The sequence below is a fragment of the Astyanax mexicanus genome, chromosome 11 (assembly GCF_023375975.1).
Source record: "Astyanax mexicanus isolate ESR-SI-001 chromosome 11, AstMex3_surface, whole genome shotgun sequence".
Lineage (NCBI taxonomy): Eukaryota > Metazoa > Chordata > Actinopteri > Characiformes > Acestrorhamphidae > Astyanax > Astyanax mexicanus.
In genome coordinates, this window is record NC_064418.1 from 24,786,041 (window position 1) to 24,803,960 (window position 17,920).

General features: G+C 36.3%; 2 protein-coding genes across 2 annotated transcripts in view; both read right to left on the reverse strand.

Moving 5' to 3' along the window:
- Positions 1 to 136: 136 nt before the first annotated feature.
- On the reverse strand, positions 137 to 11,461 carry LOC103042106 (cytochrome c oxidase assembly factor 5). Its single transcript, XM_007255557.4, has 3 exons — positions 11,204 to 11,461; positions 781 to 864; positions 137 to 289 (listed from the first exon to the last, which is right to left on the reverse strand). Exons 1-3 carry the CDS (start codon positions 11,303 to 11,305, stop codon positions 248 to 250), a joined length of 228 nt encoding a protein of 75 aa, XP_007255619.1. The 5' UTR covers positions 11,306 to 11,461; the 3' UTR covers positions 137 to 247.
- Positions 11,462 to 12,894: 1,433 nt separating this feature from the next.
- The window catches only part of mgat4a (alpha-1,3-mannosyl-glycoprotein 4-beta-N-acetylglucosaminyltransferase A), a 48,667-nt gene continuing 43,641 nt past the window's right edge, over positions 12,895 to 17,920 (reverse strand). Inside the window, exon 16 of the mRNA XM_049484870.1 lies at positions 12,895 to 15,624. Coding sequence (XP_049340827.1) covers positions 15,598 to 15,624 — 27 coding nt within the window. The 3' untranslated portion in view covers positions 12,895 to 15,597. The remainder of the gene's footprint in view (positions 15,625 to 17,920) is intronic.

Sequence of the window (17,920 nt, forward strand, 5' to 3'; positions counted from 1 at the left end):
ACTCATTACAAATAGTCAATTTCAACTCAATCAATACAGCATATAATTCCTTAATTTTAAAGCATATTTAATAATGCCAATATTTACCACACCAACATCTAATGTAGGCAAAAGCTTAAAAATAACAAGATTCAAATGACACACAAACAAATTTATTATTTACATTTAGAAGAATAGTCCCACAGTTCAAATCCAGTTCTTCCTCTGGCACAGTCTGGCGCCAAACAAAATTACTGCAGTGATTCAATTAGTAGCCTTTTCTTCCTCTGAATCGAGATCTTGTGTCCAGCTAGAAAAAGAAATGACTCAAGTCAACTTAAATCATTCAACAACATGCATTTAAATTCCCCAGTAAGGGGTTCAGCTTCTTATTGCCAGCAGCTGTCAGTAGGTTAGTATTTGGCTACATGTAAAAGATGTACAATGGTACGCTAGTTCTCAAGTCGTTTATTTGTTGACCTCACTTTTAATACTATGCATTTTTATTTTACATCATCTAAACTGCATTTCTGCTGAAATTATGGGAGACCAACAATAATGACACCATCACCAGGTAATGGATGTGATTAGCACTAACTGCTAACTGACTAGCTAACTGTAAATGTCACGCTGTTTTCAATAAAATGAAAGCGGTCGCCAATGGTTACAAGTGTGCTGTTCACACAAAAGGATGCATGTAACCTCTTCAGACTCGTGGCAGCTGCTGTTGGCTGACTGGCAACTGCCACAGGCTGACAACCAACAGCTGTAACACACAAAAGTTTGGACTTGACCACTTACCATTGATCTTTTGCATTCAAAGAAAGAAACCTGCAAGTGTTTGCAGTGGCCCTCCTTCAGACATTCACTGGGCTTCTTGCCTTCCTAAAACACAACAAAGAAAAAGGTTAGTTGTGGAAAGCACTGAACTGCTTAATTTTTTAGCACAGAATTCAGAAATTTCTATTAGGTGTGTGCCATATCATATCGTAAATGCAATTTATTTTTTTTAAATCGTGCCATATCACCCACCCCTAATCATCAGCGTGCAACTTTTTTTTTTTAGCTTTTTTTAGCAAAAGAAAAAATTCTCAGTTTCCATGATCTATCTACTTGAGACAGATTATATCTGTCCAGTATAATTTATTTTACTTTAATCCTGGATATATGGAGATATTTGGAGTGCATTATTAGATTCATGACATTTCATGACATCTCTGATACAATTATTGTATTTTTTTTATATATATATATATTTCAGTTAGGGGTGTGCAATAATAATTCAGTGTTTTGTCATATGGCCAAGAATATCATTATAGTGAAAATACCATTAAATTTTGTGATATTATTTTAGGGCCATATAGCCCACCCCTAATTTCTAGTCATAAGTGCTATAGTTTTTTTTTTTTTTTTACCCTGAAAGACCAATTAGAGTAAAAAGAAATGGATGCTAACATTAGCTCAGCATAAACACAAAAAACTACAGAAATTTCAAAGCTACTTTGAATTTGATGGTTTATCTCCAGACTGGAATATTCTTAAGTAGTTTTCTTTTTATATATTAAATAATAGAATTATATGAGCTAGCCCACCTCTGTTCCCCCAGCATTCTGAAATACAGTGGTTTTAATTCATGCTCCCAACAGGCTTACAATAAATACAACAAATAAATGGCTATTTTACACCATTAACAAGCTCAAAGCAGCTCCACAATTTATTAGTAGAATTCTAGTGATTGAGCGCACAGGTATTTTATTTTAAAAATACTTCATACACACTGAGGTAGTTCTCCGGCTGTTCTAGTTGACTGACAAGCATAAAGGAATAGGTAGGATAGGGGAAGAACAGATTTCAAAATTAATTTTGTGGAAAGTCATCAATATTATAGAGATATTTTCAGCAAAAGCTGGAATTTATACATTTCCACAGCATTACTTTACTATCAAAAGGTACTGTGTGAAAGTGCACAAGTAGTTTATTAAACAAAGTTCACAGTGCCTCGCTTTAAAAGTCCTCAGAATTCTACCAATGAAGGTGGAGCTAATTTAAGCTTGTTAATGGTGTAAAAATAGTGATTTCTTTGCTTGGCCAACACTATGCCTCTATTGCTAGCATTGTAAGCCTGTTGGGGGAATTGGCTAAAAGCGATGTTTTTCGTCATGCTGGGGGCAAAGGAGGCAACAGTGTCGGTGGGATATTCAACAAATGTTTGTACTTACAGTGGTTGGACAAAGAAACTGAAACACCCATTTTAGTGTGGGAGGTTTCATGGCTAAATTGGAGCAGCCTGGTGGCCAATCTTTATTAATTACACATTGCACCAGTAAGAGCAGAGTGTGAAGGTTCAATTAGCAGGGTAAGAGCACAGTTTTGCTCAAAATATTGCAATGCACACAACATTATGGGTGACATACCAGAGTTCAAAAGAGGACAAATTGTTGGTGCACGTCTTGCTGCTGCATCTGTGACCAAGACAGCAAGTCTTTGTGATGTATCAAGAGTCACGGTATCCAGGGTAATGTCAGCATACCACCAAGAAGGACCAACCACATCCAACAGGATTAACTGTGGACGCTGTAAGAGGAAGCTGTCTGAAAGGTATGTTCGGGTGCTAACCCGGATTGTATCCAAAAAACATAAAACCACGGCTGCCCAAATCACGGCAGAATTCAATGTACACCTCAACTCTCCTGTTTCCACCAGAACTGTCCGTCAGGACAATCGATTATTGTGATCTAAAACCAGGTGTTTCAGTTTCATTGTCCAAACCCTGTATGTTTCACTACACAACAAGACCATTTCACATCAGATGGCTCCTTTACATTACTTTTATACTTGAAGTATTTATAAAAATCTGTATTTTTAACACGTTTACTTGAGTAAAAAGCTTGATTTGATACTTTAACTCATACAGAAGTATTTAAAACCCTGGTGTCTATACTTCTACCTGAGTAATGAAGGTCAATACTGTTCACACCTGTGCTTCAGGACCAATGATTGAGAAATTCTCTTCAACACCCACAGCTGAGCTTTTATAAAGAAAACTGAGGAGAGCTGGAGTAGGTTAGTGTAGCCCAACTCGGCCAGGCAGCGCCATTATCGCTTCAGGACCTCAGTGACCCTCCACTCACCTTTAGAGACGAGGCTGAAGTTGGTTTGATATTCGCAGCTCCAGATTCGTTTGGCTCGATATTCGCAGCCTCGTATTCCCCGGCTGAAGTTGGTTTGATATTCGCAGCTGCCGCTTCACTGAACCACCGTGAACTAAATAAAGGGAGCGTTCACAAACACCCGCTGTTTATATTAAACACCTCACAGATCAACACTGAAGGAGATAGAATGAAGAAAAGCAGTACATCTGTTTATTAACAATGTAAATATACAATATCGTATTAAATGTAATTTTGTATATTGTAAAATATTTATTTTAATTACTGAATTTATAATTATATATTACAATAAATAATTAAATATATATTTAATAAAATTATATTTTAAAAGCCATTGCGCTCAAATAATATGAGGCAGATGTTCAAGTGTGATTTTGAAGAACTTTTTCATGTTGGGCCAGAACAAATACACATGATCTGAAGAGTACTAGTCTTCTACTTTAAGAAAAACCTGGAATTAGCCTGGCCCAAGCTGATTTTATACTTTAAAATGAACTGGCAACAGCATACCAATCCATAATGCACAATTTTTTATGTAAAGCTGATGTTCTAGTGTGATTTTGAAGGACTTTTTCATCTTGGGCCAGACCAAATACACATGATCTGAAGAGTACTAGTCTTCTACTTTAAGAAAAACCTGGAATTAGCCTGGCCCAAGCTGATTTTATACTTTAAAATGAACTGGCAACAGCATACCAATCCATAATGCACAATTTTTTATGTAAAGCTGATGTTCTAGTGTGATTTTGAAGGACTTTTTCATCTTGGGCCAGACCAAATACACATGATCTGAAGAGTACTAGTCTTCTACTTTAAGGAAAACCTGGAATTAGCATGGCCCAAGCTGATTTTATACTTTAAAATGAACTGGCAACATGGAATACCGATCCATAAAGCACAATTTTTTTTATGTAAAGCTGATGTTCCAGTGTGATTTTGAAGGACTTTTTCATGTTGGGCCAGAACAAATACACATGATCTGAAGAGTACTAGTCTTCTTCCTTAAGGAAAACCTGGAATTAGCCTGGCCCGAGCTGATTTTATACTTTAAAATGAACTGGCAACATGGCCTACCGATCCATAATGCACAAAAAATTGAATATAAAGCTGATGTTCTAGTGTGATTTTGAAGGACTTTTTCATATTGGGCCAGACCAAATACACATGATCTAAAGAGTACTAGTCTTCTACTTTAGGGAAAGCCTGGAAATAGCCTGGCCCAAGCTGATTTTATACTTTAAAATTAACTGGCAACATGGCATACCGATCCATAAGGCAGAAAAAAGTTTAATTTAAAGCTGATGTTCTAGTGTGATTTTGAAGGACTTTTTAATCTTGGGCCAGACCAAATACACATGATCTGAAGAGAACTAGTCTTCTACTTTAAGGAAAACCTGGAATTAGCCTGGCCCGAGCTGATTTTATACTTTAAAATTAACTGGCAACATAGCATACCGATCCATAATGCACAATTTTTTTATGTAAAGCTGATGTTCCAGTGTGATTTTGAAGGACTTTTTCATATTGGGCCAGACCAAATACACATGATCTAAAGAGTACTAGTCTTCTACTTTAAGAGAAACCTGGAATTAGCCTGTACCAAGCTGATTTTATACTTTAAAATTAACTGGCAACATGGCATGCCGATCCATAAGGCACAAAAAAGTTTAATTTAAAGCTGATGTTCTAGTGTGATTTTGAAGGACTTTTTAATCTTGGGCCAGACCAAATACACATGATCTGAAGAGTACTAGTCTTCTACTTTAAGTAAAACCTGGAATTAGCCTGGCCCAAGCTGATTTTATATTTTAAAATGAACTGGCAACATGTAATAACGATCCATAATGCACAAAGAAATTGAATATAAAGCTGATGTTCTAGTGTGATTTTGAAGGACTTTTTAATCGTGGGCCAGACCAAATACACATGATCTAAAGAGTACTAGTCTTCTACTTTAGGGAAAGCCTGGAATTAGCCTGGCCCAAGCTGATTTTATACTTTAAAATTAACTGGCAACATGGCATACCGACCCATAAGGCAGAAAAAAGTTTAATTTAAAGCTGATGTTCTAGTGTGATTTTGAAGGACTTTTTAATCTTGGGCCAGACCAAATACACCTGATCTGAAGAGTACTAGTCTTCTACTTTAAGAAAAACCTGGAATTAGCCTGGCCCAAGCTGATTTTATACTTTAAAATGAACTGGCAACATGGAATACCGATCCATAAAGCACATTTTTTTTATGTAAAGCTGATGTTCCAGTGTGATTTTGAAGGACTTTTTCATCTTGGGCCAGAACAAATACACATGATCTGAAGAGTACTAGTCTTCTACTTTAAGGAAAACCTGGAATTAGCCTGGCCCGAGCTGATTTTATACTTTAAAATGAACTGGCAACATGGCCTACCGATCCATAATGCACAAAAAAATTGAATATAAAGCTGATGTTCTAGTGTGATTTTGAAGGACTTTTTCATATTGGGCCAGACCAAATACACATGATCTGAAGAGTACTAGTCTTCTACTTTAGGGAAAGCCTGGAATTAGCCTGGCCCAAGCTGATTTTATACTTTAAAATTAACTGGCAACATGGCATACCGATCCATAAGGCACAAAAAAGTTTAATTTAAAGCTAATGTTCTAGTGTGATTTTGAAGGACTTTTTAATCTTGGGCCAGACCAAATACACATGATCTGAAGAGTACTAGTCTTCTACTTTAAGAAAAACCTGGAATTAGCCTGGCCCGAGCTGATTTTATACTTTAAAATTAACTGGCAACATGGAATACCGATCCATAATGCACAATTGTTTTTATGTAAAGCTGATGTTCCAGTCCAATTTTGAAGAATTTTTTAATCTTGGGCCAGAACAAATACACATGATCTGAAGAGAACTAGTCTTCTACTTTAAGAAAAACCTGGAATTAGCCTGGCCCGAGCTGATTTTATACTTTAAAATGAACTGGCAATATGGAATACCGATCCATAATGCACAATTTTTTTTTATGTAAAGCTGATGTTCTAGTGTGATTTTGAAGGACTTTTTAATCTTGGGCCAGACCAAATACACATGATCTGAAGAGTACTAGTCTTCTTCTTTAAGAAAAACCTGGAATTAGCCTGGCCCGAGCTGATTTTATACTTTAAAATGAACTGGCTACATGGTATAACGAGCCATAATGCACAATTTTTTTTATGTAAAGCTGATGTTCTAGTGTGATTTTGAAGGACTTTTTAATCTTGGGCCAGACCAAATACACATGATCTAAAGAGTACTAGTCTTCTACTTTAAGGAAATTTTGGGATTTGCCTGGCCAGAGCTGATTTTAGACTGCACAATTAATTGGCAACATGGCAGCACAAAAAAAATATTATTTAAAGCTGATATTCCAGTATGATTTTGGACTTTTTTTTCAGACCAAATACACATCAGATGAAGAGTTCTGGTATTCTCAAAATCAATGCTTTATACTCATTATTTCTGTGCAAAATGGCTTTCATGTCACGTTGCCAATTCATTTTAAAGGATAAAATCAGCTCGGGCCAGGCTACTTCCAGGTTTTCCTTAAAGTAGAAGACTAGTTCTCTTCAGATCATGTGTATTTGTTCTGGCCCAAGATTAAAAAATTCTTCAAACTTGTACTGGAACAGTGGCTTTTTTGTGCAAAATGGCTCGTTATACCATGTTGCCAGTTCATTTTAAAGTACAAAATCAGCTTGGGTCAGGCTAATTCCAGGCTTTCCTTAAAGTAGAAGACTAGTACTCTTCAGATCATGTGTATTTGGTCTGGCCCAAGATTAAAAAGTCCTTCAAAATCACACTAGAACATCAGCTTTACATAAAAAAAATTGTGCATTATGGATCGGTATTCCATGTTGCCAGTTCATTTTAAAGTATAAAATCAGCTTGGGCCAGGCTATTTCCAGGTTTTCCTTAAAGTAGAAGACTAGTACTCTTTAGATCATGTGTATTTGGTCTGGCCCAAGATTAAAAAGTCCTTCAAAATCACACTAGAACATCAGCTTTATATTAAATTTTTTTGTGCATTATGGATCGGTAGGCCATGTTGCCAGTTCATTTTAAAGTATAAAATCAGCTCGGGCCAGGCTAATTCCAGGTTTTCCTTAAAGAAGAAGACTAGTACTCTTCAGATCATGTGTATTTGTTCTGGCCCAAGATTAAAAAGTCCTTCAAAATCACACTAGAACATCAGCTTTATATTCAATTTTTTTGTGCATTATGGATCGGTAGGCCATGTTGCCAGTTCATTTTAAAGTACAAAATCAGCTTGGGCCAGGCTAATTCCAGGCTTTCCTTAAAGTAGAAGACTAGTACTCTTCAGATCATGTGTATTTGGTCTGGCCCAAGATTAAAAAGTCCTTCAAAATCACACTAGAACATCAGCTTTACATAAAAAAAATTGTGCATTATGGATTGGTATGCTATGTTGCCAGTTCATTTTAAAGTATAAAATCAGCTCGGGCCAGGCTAATTCCAGGTTTTCCTTAAAGTAGAAGACTAGTTCTCTTCAGATCATGTGTATTTGTTCTGGCCCAAGATTAAAAAATTCTTCAAAATTGTACTGGAACAGTGGCTTTTTTTGTGCAAAATGGCTCATTATACCATGTTGCCAATACATTTTAAAGTATAAAATCAGCTTGGGCCAGGCTAATTCCAGGTTTTCCTTAAAGAAGAAGACTAGTACTCTTCAGATCATGTGTATTTGTTCTGGCCCAAGATGAAAAAGTCCTTCAAAATCACACTAGAACATCAGCTTTATATTAAATTTCTTTGTGCATTATGGATCCTTATTACATGTTGCCAGTTCATTTTAAAGTATAAAATCAGCTTGGGCCAGGCTACTTCCAGGTTTTTCTTAAAGTAGAAGACTAGTACTCTTCAGATCATGTGTATTTGGTCTGGCCCAAGATTAAAAAGTCCTTCAAAATCACACTAGAACATCAGCTTTAAATTAAACTTTTTTTGTGCCTTATGGATCGGTATTCCATGTTGCCAGTTAATTTTAAAGTATAAAATCAGCTTGGGCCAGGCTAATTCCAGGCTTTACCTAAAGTAGAAGACTAGTACTCTTTAGATCATGTCTATTTGGTCTGGCCCAAGATTAAAAAGTCCTTCAAAATCACACTAGAACATCAGCTTTACATAAATACAATTGTGCATTATGGATCGGTATTCCATGTTGCCAGTTCATTTTAAAGTATAAAATCAGCTTGGGCCAGGCTATTTCCAGGTTTTCCTTAAAGTAGAAGACTAGTACTCTTCAGATCATGTGTATTTGTTCTGGCCCAAGATGAAAAAGTCCTTCAAAATCACACTAGAACATCAGCTTTATATTAAATTTCTTTGTGCATTATGGATCCTTATTACATGTTGCCAGTTCATTTTAAAGTATAAAATCAGCTTGGGCCAGGCTAATTCCAGGTTTTCCTTAAAGAAGAAGACTAGTACTCTTCAGATCATGTGTATTTGGTCTGGCCCAAGATTACAAAGTCCTTCAAAATCACACTGGAACATCAGCTTTACATAAAAAAATTGTGCATTATGGATCGGTATGCCATGTTGCCAGTTAATTTTAAAGTATAAAATCAGCTCGGGCCAGGCTAATTCCAGGTTTTTCTTAAAGTAGAAGACTAGTACTCTTCAGATCATGTGTATTTGTTCTGGCCCAAGATTAAAAAGTCCTTCAATATCACACTAGAACATCAGCTTTACATAAAAAAAAATTGTGCATTATGGATTGGTATGCTATGTTGCCAGTTCATTTTAAAGTATAAAATCAGCTTGGGCCAGGCTAATTCCAGGTTTTTCTTAAAGTAGAAGACTAGTTCTCTTTAGATAATGTGTATTTGTTCTGGCCCAAGATTAAAAAGTCCTTCAAAATCACACTAGAACATCAGCTTTAAATTAAACTTTTTTGTGCCTTATGGATCGGTATGCCATGTTGCCAGTTCATTTTAAAGTATAAAATCAGCTCGGGCCAGGCTAATTCCAGGTTTTTCTTAAAGTAGAAGACTAGTTCTCTTCAGATCATGTGTATTTGTTCTGGCCCAAGATTAAAAAGTCCTTCAAAATCACACTAGAACATCAGCTTTACATAAAAACAATTGTGCATTATGGATCGGTATTCCATGTTGCCAGTTCATTTTAAAGTATAAAATCAGCTTGGGCCAGGATATTTCCAGGTTTTCCTTAAAGTAGAAGACTAGTACTCTTTAGATCATGTGTATTTGGTCTGGCCCATGATTAAAAAGTCCTTCAAAATCACACTAGAACATCAGCTTTATATTCAATTTTTTGTGCATTATGGATCGGTAGGCCATGTTGCCAGTTAATTTTAAAGTATAAAATCAGCTCGGGCCAGGTTAATTCCAGGTTTTCCTTAAAGTAGAAGACTAGTACTCTTTAGATCATGTGTATTTGGTCTGGCCCAAGATTAAAAAGTCCTTCAAAATCACACTAGAACATCAGCTTTATATTCAATTTTTTTGTGCATTATGGATCGGTAGGCCATGTTGCCAGTTAATTTTAAAGTATAAAATCAGCTTGGGCCAGGCTAATTCCAGGCTTTCCCTAAAGTAGAAGGCTAGTACTCTTTAGATCATGTGTATTTGGTCTGGCCCAATATGAAAAAGTCCTTCAAAATCACACTGGAACATCAGCTTTACATAAAAAAAAATGTGCATTATGGATCGGTATGCTATGTTGCCAGTTCATTTTAAAGTATAAAATCAGCTCGGGCCAGGCTAATTCCAGGTTTTCCTTAAAGTAGAAGACTAGTTCTCTTCAGATCATGTGTATTTGTTCTGGCCCAAGATTAAAAAGTCCTTTAAAATCACACTAGAACATCAGCTTTAAATTAAACTTTTTTGTGCCTTATGGATCGGTATGCCATGTTGCCAGTTAATTTTAAAGTATAAAATCAGCTTGGGCCAGGCTAATTCCAGGCTTTCCTTAAAGTAGAAGACTAGTACTCTTTAGATCATGTGTATTTGGTCTGGCCCAAGATTAAAAAGTCCTTCAAAATCACATTAGAACATCAGCTTTATATTCAATTTCTTTGTGCATTATGGATCGGTAGGCCATGTTGCCAGTTCATTTTAAAGTATAAAATCAGCTTGGGCCAGGCTAATTCCAGGTTTTCCTTAAAGTAGAAGACTAGTACTCTTCAGATCATGTGTATTTGGTCTGGCCCAAGATGAAAAAGTCCTTCAAAATCACACTAGAACATCAGCTTTACATAAAAAAAAATTGTGCATTATGGATTGGTATGCTGTTGCCAGTTCATTTTAAAGTATAAAATCAGCTCGGGCCAGGCTAATTCCAGGTTTTCCTCAAAGTGGGAGAGTAGTTCTCTTCATCTGATGTGTATGTGTTCTGGCCCAAGATGAAAAAGTCTTTCAAAGATTGCCAGTTCATTTTAAAGTATAAAATCAGCTTGGGCCAGGCTAATTCCAGGTTTTTCTTAAAGTAGAAGACTAGTACTCTTCAGATCATGTGTATTTGTTCTGGCCCAACATGAAAAAGTTCTTCAAAATCACACTTGAACATCTGCCTCATATTATTTGAGCGCAATGGCTTTTAAAATATAATTTTATTAAATATATATTTAATTATTTATTGTAATATATAATTATAAATTCAGTAATTAAAATAAATATTTTACAATATACAAAATTATATTTAATAATATATTGTATATTTACATTGTTAATAAACAGATGTACTGCTTTTCTTCATTCTATCTCCTTCAGTGTTGATCTGTGAGGTGTTTAATATAAACAGCGGGTGTTTGTGAACGCTCCCTTTATTTAGTTCACGGTGGTTCAGTGAAGCGGCAGCTGCGAATATCAAACCAACTTCAGCCGGGGAATACGAGGCTGCGAATATCGAGCCAAACGAATCTGGAGCTGCGAATATCAAACCAACTTCAGCCTCGTCCTTTAGAGAGAGGGCTGGATAGACTGGTTTAAGGGTAGAAAAGAGGAGTGTAAACCACTCAAACGATACTCAGTCTTTTAGCTGAGTGAACTCACCTTCACCACGCAGTCATGCTGGAGCAGACAGGCTTTAAAGTCCTCTCTGACTCCGGCGCATGCGCGATCATCCTCCTCCTTATCCTCGTAGTATTTGGGCATTGTGTTTAATCTGCATTCGAGCTCAATTCAGCGTTAAATTTCCGACAGGAGCCTCTAATCAAAGTAACGACCGGTATATAAGAGACAGCCGCACTAAGAGACAGACAAGACTGTTATGAAAGCCGCCATGATAATACCGCGGTGCATTCTGGGAGCTGGTGTGGCCGTTAATAAAGTCACTACCCAATAGTTTATAGAACATTAATGTCTGTCTCTAATGATTATATTAGTGTATATTTTGCGTTGCAGATAAAACCGTGCGTTCCAAAACGTTCCCGAGTTTCAACATTAATGTTGTGTGATATTTATAAACTTCTCTATAAAATTACATCATTCCAGAACATTTCAACTCGCCTTAGACCACTGACTGCACTCTCAACCACCAGGTGGCGCCAAATCATTACTTTTAAATGCTCTACAGAGAAGAGCCCTTTAGAGGGGCTAAAGTGTTCAACAATACTATCCATGAATACACCTAAATACATCCTAATAAACCTAAATAAAGAATAAACAATGCTCCTAAAGTATCAAGGTATAAAAGTAACACTCAAATTGAAACCCTCCATTTAATCTTAATAAATCATTCCCCCATTTTAATAATTTTTTCCTTAGTTTACTTAATTGTTCCCTACATTTAAGTCATTAGATTTTTTTTATTTAATAATAATAATGAGGTCACTCATTTTAATAATAATGCTTCAATTTCTTAATTTCCTTAATTTGAAAAAACAAAATGGAATTAATAACCTAATTCATTTAACAATTTTCTCAAATAAACCCTCTATGGCATTAGTTTCATTTGTAGGGAAATAACAACTATCACTGCTTTATTAGCAGTATTTACCTAAAAAAAATATTTTTTTTTGTTTTGTTTTTTAGATCAGTAATTTTATTCAGAGATTTTTTTTTTAACAAATGTGGTTGATGCAACAAATAAAAAAAAATATTTTATTATCCATTTTAGTAAGTGAACAAAAATATTATATAAATCATTAAATAGCAACACATGCATTTCATTTTACTTATTTTTATATTATAGTATAATATTATAGCATTTAAAGTAAACATAAAAAAAACTTAATTTACCAATTGGTGGTATTAAATCCCATGTGGATTTGACTTCTAAAAGGATTACGCCACCTTTAAAGTAAAATCTCAAATCAACTCCCATAATTATTGAATGTCTTCTAACGTTATGAAATGATAATTATTAATTTAAAAATAAAAGGGATGGTGCAATAAACAAAAAAGTGGTTTGTTGCCTGAGGCCAACACCATGCCATAAAAGGTTAATAAATCATTGCTCCTAATAAATCGCTCCTTCAGTTTAACTAGTGTATCCTAGTGCAATCTAGGACAGAAATGATTAAATGGAGGGACCCATTTATTGTTTATTACAATCTAGTGAATGGTTTATGTCTCTGAATAATATTAATCTACCTTGATACTGTAGCAGCTCCATACACTGCACTTCACAGTGATCACCAGACTTACAAGCTGTATGAAATGTCTGTGACCATGAGTGAAACAAACAATGATCCATGTAGAGACAGACAGAAAAAATAAAAAAAATAAAACAGCAAACCATGAATTGTCAATCAGATTTATTTCTGTACTTTCCATTCAAATCAATGTCAGTTGAAAACAGATGCACGAATGAAGGCACATGATATGCTGGGATGCACCAGACGGGGGAATATCACTACTAAAGAGAGAACGTTTAGAAAGGAAGACTGAGACTCCCGAAGTGTTCATCTTCATTAAACACATCCACACAACCCCAGTCATGATGTAGAATGAGTCAGGGAGTAAGTAAGACAGAACAGTAGGAACTCTACAGACTACTCCAGCTTTTTCATAAACAATTATCATGTCAGATATGAGTTACTAGACGATGTTCTGTACTCAGTTACATCTGTACTCTGATAATCTGAATCTTCTAAACCAGAAAATATTAATGAAGTTGGAAAACATGTAAACATATACCTCGACTTTTACCCAACACACACTTCTCGATTTCTCCTCGTCAAATTCATCCCCGCACAGATGATATGTAATTGAAAGTGATATGCACAGAATGTCTTTTCAGCTCGACACACAGACAGGCTTAACGTGCATACAGTAAATGGTCATATAATGGCATGATTTCTCAGTCAGCTCACATTTCTAGGAACCTTCTAAAAGATATATATATACAATCAAATGAGATGAGAGCACTTGGGAAGTATGTACAGTAGTTACCAGACGTCCTTGTCAGCTAACAAAGCTAACAGCATCAAAATCCATAGAATTCAGGTCAAATCTTTCTATGTATTCTAATAAAATAGCACAAAATTTGTGCTACTAAATTCACTTGTCATTCAGAGTTCATACATAACAGAAGATCAAATATTGGTTTCTATTGTCACAATCTTTCAAAATGTATCAGATTTTCAAATTTCCATTGTTTATTTTTAATTTAGAAATATTAATTCTATGGCTTTGTGTTTATTTCCTGCTTATTTCCAGCCCAGTGGCCTGCATTTAAAGGCGAGTCACACTCACAGAGTCAGCTATTGTACAGCACTGAAAGTATTAAGGAGACATCAAATAGCAGTATTTGACAGACAACATGAGTATTTGACAGACAACTGTGGACAGACGACGTGACAGTGGACTGTTTGAAATGGAAAATGAAAAGTAAAGACAAAATATTAAGGAATTCATCAGACAGGACAGACATGTGTAATCCTTTGATATGTTTGGCCTTGAACATATTAAGAAGAAAAAAAAAACAAAAGTAAAGACCACGCACACACATTAGCCATGCACTGAACCTGGACTTGTCAAACAACAACAACAAAAATAATAATTTTAGGCAGTTGTTTCCAATCCCAATCAGGACAATATTTAACCATGGCTAAGCTACATGCTGGACCATAGATGATTTAACTGGGATATAGAACCACTCCCTCTAATTTTAAGTTCCTTGGGAATCCTCATCCCATCTCCATTTGTTCTGTGCCAAATCTGGGCCAGAGAATCATCATGATTACCTGGCTCAGGTTTGAATAGAGAAAAAAAAAAACTATAAAAAACATGGCTGAGCTGAGGGTCCTCAAGGACTGACTTAAAAAGCTCTTCTGAGTTACTCCTGTGTAACAAAGGGGCTTTGACAAAGAGAGGCAGTCCCTTTCCAGACCTCTAGAGGACACTGGACGTTAAGGCACAAATGTGGGGGACTGGCACCCGTCGGAACTACACAGAAAAAAAAAAAAAACAATAACAGAAAAATGAACCAGATTCTTCACTTTAAGCCACAATCACTAAAAACAAATCATTTAATTCCAATATTTATCAAATCAAATATTTACCTCTACCGCATCTTAGACTTTTCACAGCATAAAAAATAAAATTTTCTCTCTTGTACAAATTAAAGATTTATTTCAAATAAGTTAAGTCACCTTCATAGATCGTCAAAATAATAGTAATATATATATATATATATATATATATATTTTATATATATCCCTTCGGCTGAAAGGCCATGGTTGATTGGTTTACGTCAAAAGGACACTGAAGGGAGGAAAGACCTTTCCTGTCTTACAGGAAGGGATCTGCAGTAAAGTTTCTGTTCTTTAGAAATTTGCTTCAAGAAACATTTTGGCAAAGTAGTCATTAAACAACAAACTGTTACACAGACATAAATTAAATAAAGCTTGAACAGCGTAAGAGGTGAAAACGGCAACGCAATTAATTTTTCATTTAACACAAGTTCTGAAATTAATTTCTCCTCAGACAATTTTGTGTAAACTGTAAAGCACTTATCTGACTCGCGGCCAAAGTCTTTTTGCGGTCCATAACGATACAGTACTGATAACATTCTCCTTCGGTATGGGCCGTCAGCTTCTCTCCAGCATTAGCGCGTAACCCTGCAGCTAGTACGAGTGATTGCAAATCCTCAAGGCATAACTTCAGTCTCTGGTAAAGTTCTTTCAAAGAGCTTCCTTTTTATACAGTAGTATTCACATTAACACAAAAGAAGAAGAAGAGAAGATGGCTTGACAAAATTAAATCCTCAAAGGAAATAGAGTGGAAATTAAAAGAGAACTTGCGAGCAGGACACAGGAGGGTGGGGCTGGGGTAAAGAAAAAGAGAAAGAAAAGGACGAGGAGTGTGTAAAAGCCAGCAATCCTTTGAGTGACACTGTGATTGGTAGCGTCCGTGCGCTCTGATGAAGTCACTGTTGTTTTGGAATGCTGCGAGAGATCGTACAGCACAGCTGTCGCCAGCGGAGGCCTACAGACAGACAGTTATCCAGCAACTCTCTTTATGTGGATCTGAAAGAAGACATAAGAGCACAGAGTACAGGTATTAAGAAAAGGTTTTGAAGTGTTTTTAAATTAACCTTAATGTATTAGTGAGTGTATACAAAACCTGTAATCTGTTAAGGGGAAAGTCTTACGGTGCCTAAGAAGAACGTGATTGGAATTGTGTTGTAACTCTTGTTTCTGACCATTTAAGTCCATATAATTCGGTTTAGTTTAACTTAACACACACAAATGATTCTTTAAGAAACCTTCAGCTTGCACGTATTGAGGTAAACTGTGGTGGTGAGTTTAGGACATATTATTTATGTATATAATATATATTAATATTTATTTACAGTGAGTCCAAGAAGTATTTGATCCCTTGCTGATTTTCTTTGTTTGCCCACTAATAAAGACACTATTTTTCTGCACTTTTAATGGTAGATATATTCTAACATGGAGAGACAGAACATCAAGACAAAAATCCAGAATATAATTTTAAAGAATATATTTTAATTAATTTGTATTTCAATGAGGAAAATAAGTATTTGATCCCTCTTGCCAAACACACTCAATACTTAGTGGCAAAGCCTTTGTTTGCAAGCACAGCGGTGAGACGTTTGTTGTAGTTAACCACAAGTTTAGCACACACACCAGGGGGAATTTTGGCCCACTCTTCTTTGCAGATCCTCTCTAAATCATGAAGGTTGGTGGGCTGTCGCTTGGCAACTCTGACCTTCAGCTCCCTCCATAGATTTTCGATCGGATTGAGGTCTAGTGACTGGCTGGGCCACTCCATGACCTTAATGTGATTTTTCTTGAGCCAATCCTTTGTTGCCTTTGCTGTATGTTTAGGGTCGTTATCATGTTGGAAGACCCAACCACGGCCCATTTTCAGATCCCTGGCAGAGGGGAGGAGGTTGTCCCTCAGGATTGTGCGGTACATGGCTCCATCCATCTTCCCAGTGATGCGGTGAAGTAGCCCTGTACCCTTGGCAGAGAAACACCCCCAAAACATTATGCTTCCACCTCCATGCTTGACGGTGGGCACAGTGTTCTTGGGGTCATAGGCAGCATTTTTCTTCCTCCACACATGGCGGGTGGAGTTGAGGCCAAAAAGTTAAATTTTGGTCTCGTCTGACCACAAAACCTTCTCCCAATAACTTGGTTCATCTTTCAAATGATCATTGGCATACTTGAGGCGTGCCTCCACATGTGCTCTCTTCAGCAGGGGTACCTTTCGGGCACTGCAGGATGTGAATCCATTGTTGCGCAAAGTGTTGCCAATTGTTTCCTTGCAAACTGTGGTCCCAGCTGCCTTCAGGTCATTTGCTAACTCCTGCCGAGTGGTTGCAGGACGATTTCTGACCGTTCTCAGCATCATTGCCACCCCACGAGGCGAAATCTTCTTTGGAGCACCGGGCCGAGGTCTGTTGATTGTCATGTTATACTCTTTAAACTTTCTGATAATTGCACCAATAGTTGTTACTTTCACATCCAACACCTTACTAATCTTTTTGTAGCCCATTCCAGCTTTGTGAAGGTCAACAATTCTGACTCTGAGGTCCTGTGACAGCTCTTTGGTTTTACCCATGTTGGAGACTTGAAATCTGTGTGATCTGTCTGATTCTGTGGACAGGTGTTTTTCACACAAGTGATTAGTGAGAACAGGTGGCTTCAGGTCAGGTAACAAGTTGATTGGGAGTGTCTAACTGGTCTGTAAAAGCCAGAACTGCTAATGAATACTAAGGGATCAAATACTTATTTCACTCCATGAAATACAAATCAATTAATATATATTCCTTAGATTTATTTTCTGGATTTTCTTTTTAATATTCTGTCTCTCCATGTAAGAATACATCTACCATTAAAAGTATAGAATGATCATGTCTTTATTAGTGGGCCAACGAAGAAAATCAGCAAGGGATCAAATACTTCTTGGACTCACTGTATCACATATACATACACCACAATAATCTGTGGTAGAAGATCTTTTTTAGCTTCACGTTATTATGTTCACTTTTAGAATTTCCAATTGTTATGTCTTAGTGAAATGTACTCTGTGCTACTGGTTGTGAGACAAGTCCAAAACATGCTGAGTCAGTCCATCCCGAGAAGTGATTTATTATGAATTAAGCCCTGTTTATTGCTACAAAATGTCTTTTTCCTACATTTGTGTTCAACAACTACTTCAACTACGGTATAACGTAAGGCGAAAATAGAACCGTTATGCACTGTCTTAAAGTTGTTGGTGTCTCTCTTTTTAAGGTCTATTGTTTATATTTTTCAGCTGTTTTTCTTGTAATAAAGTCTAATTTCTTTATAT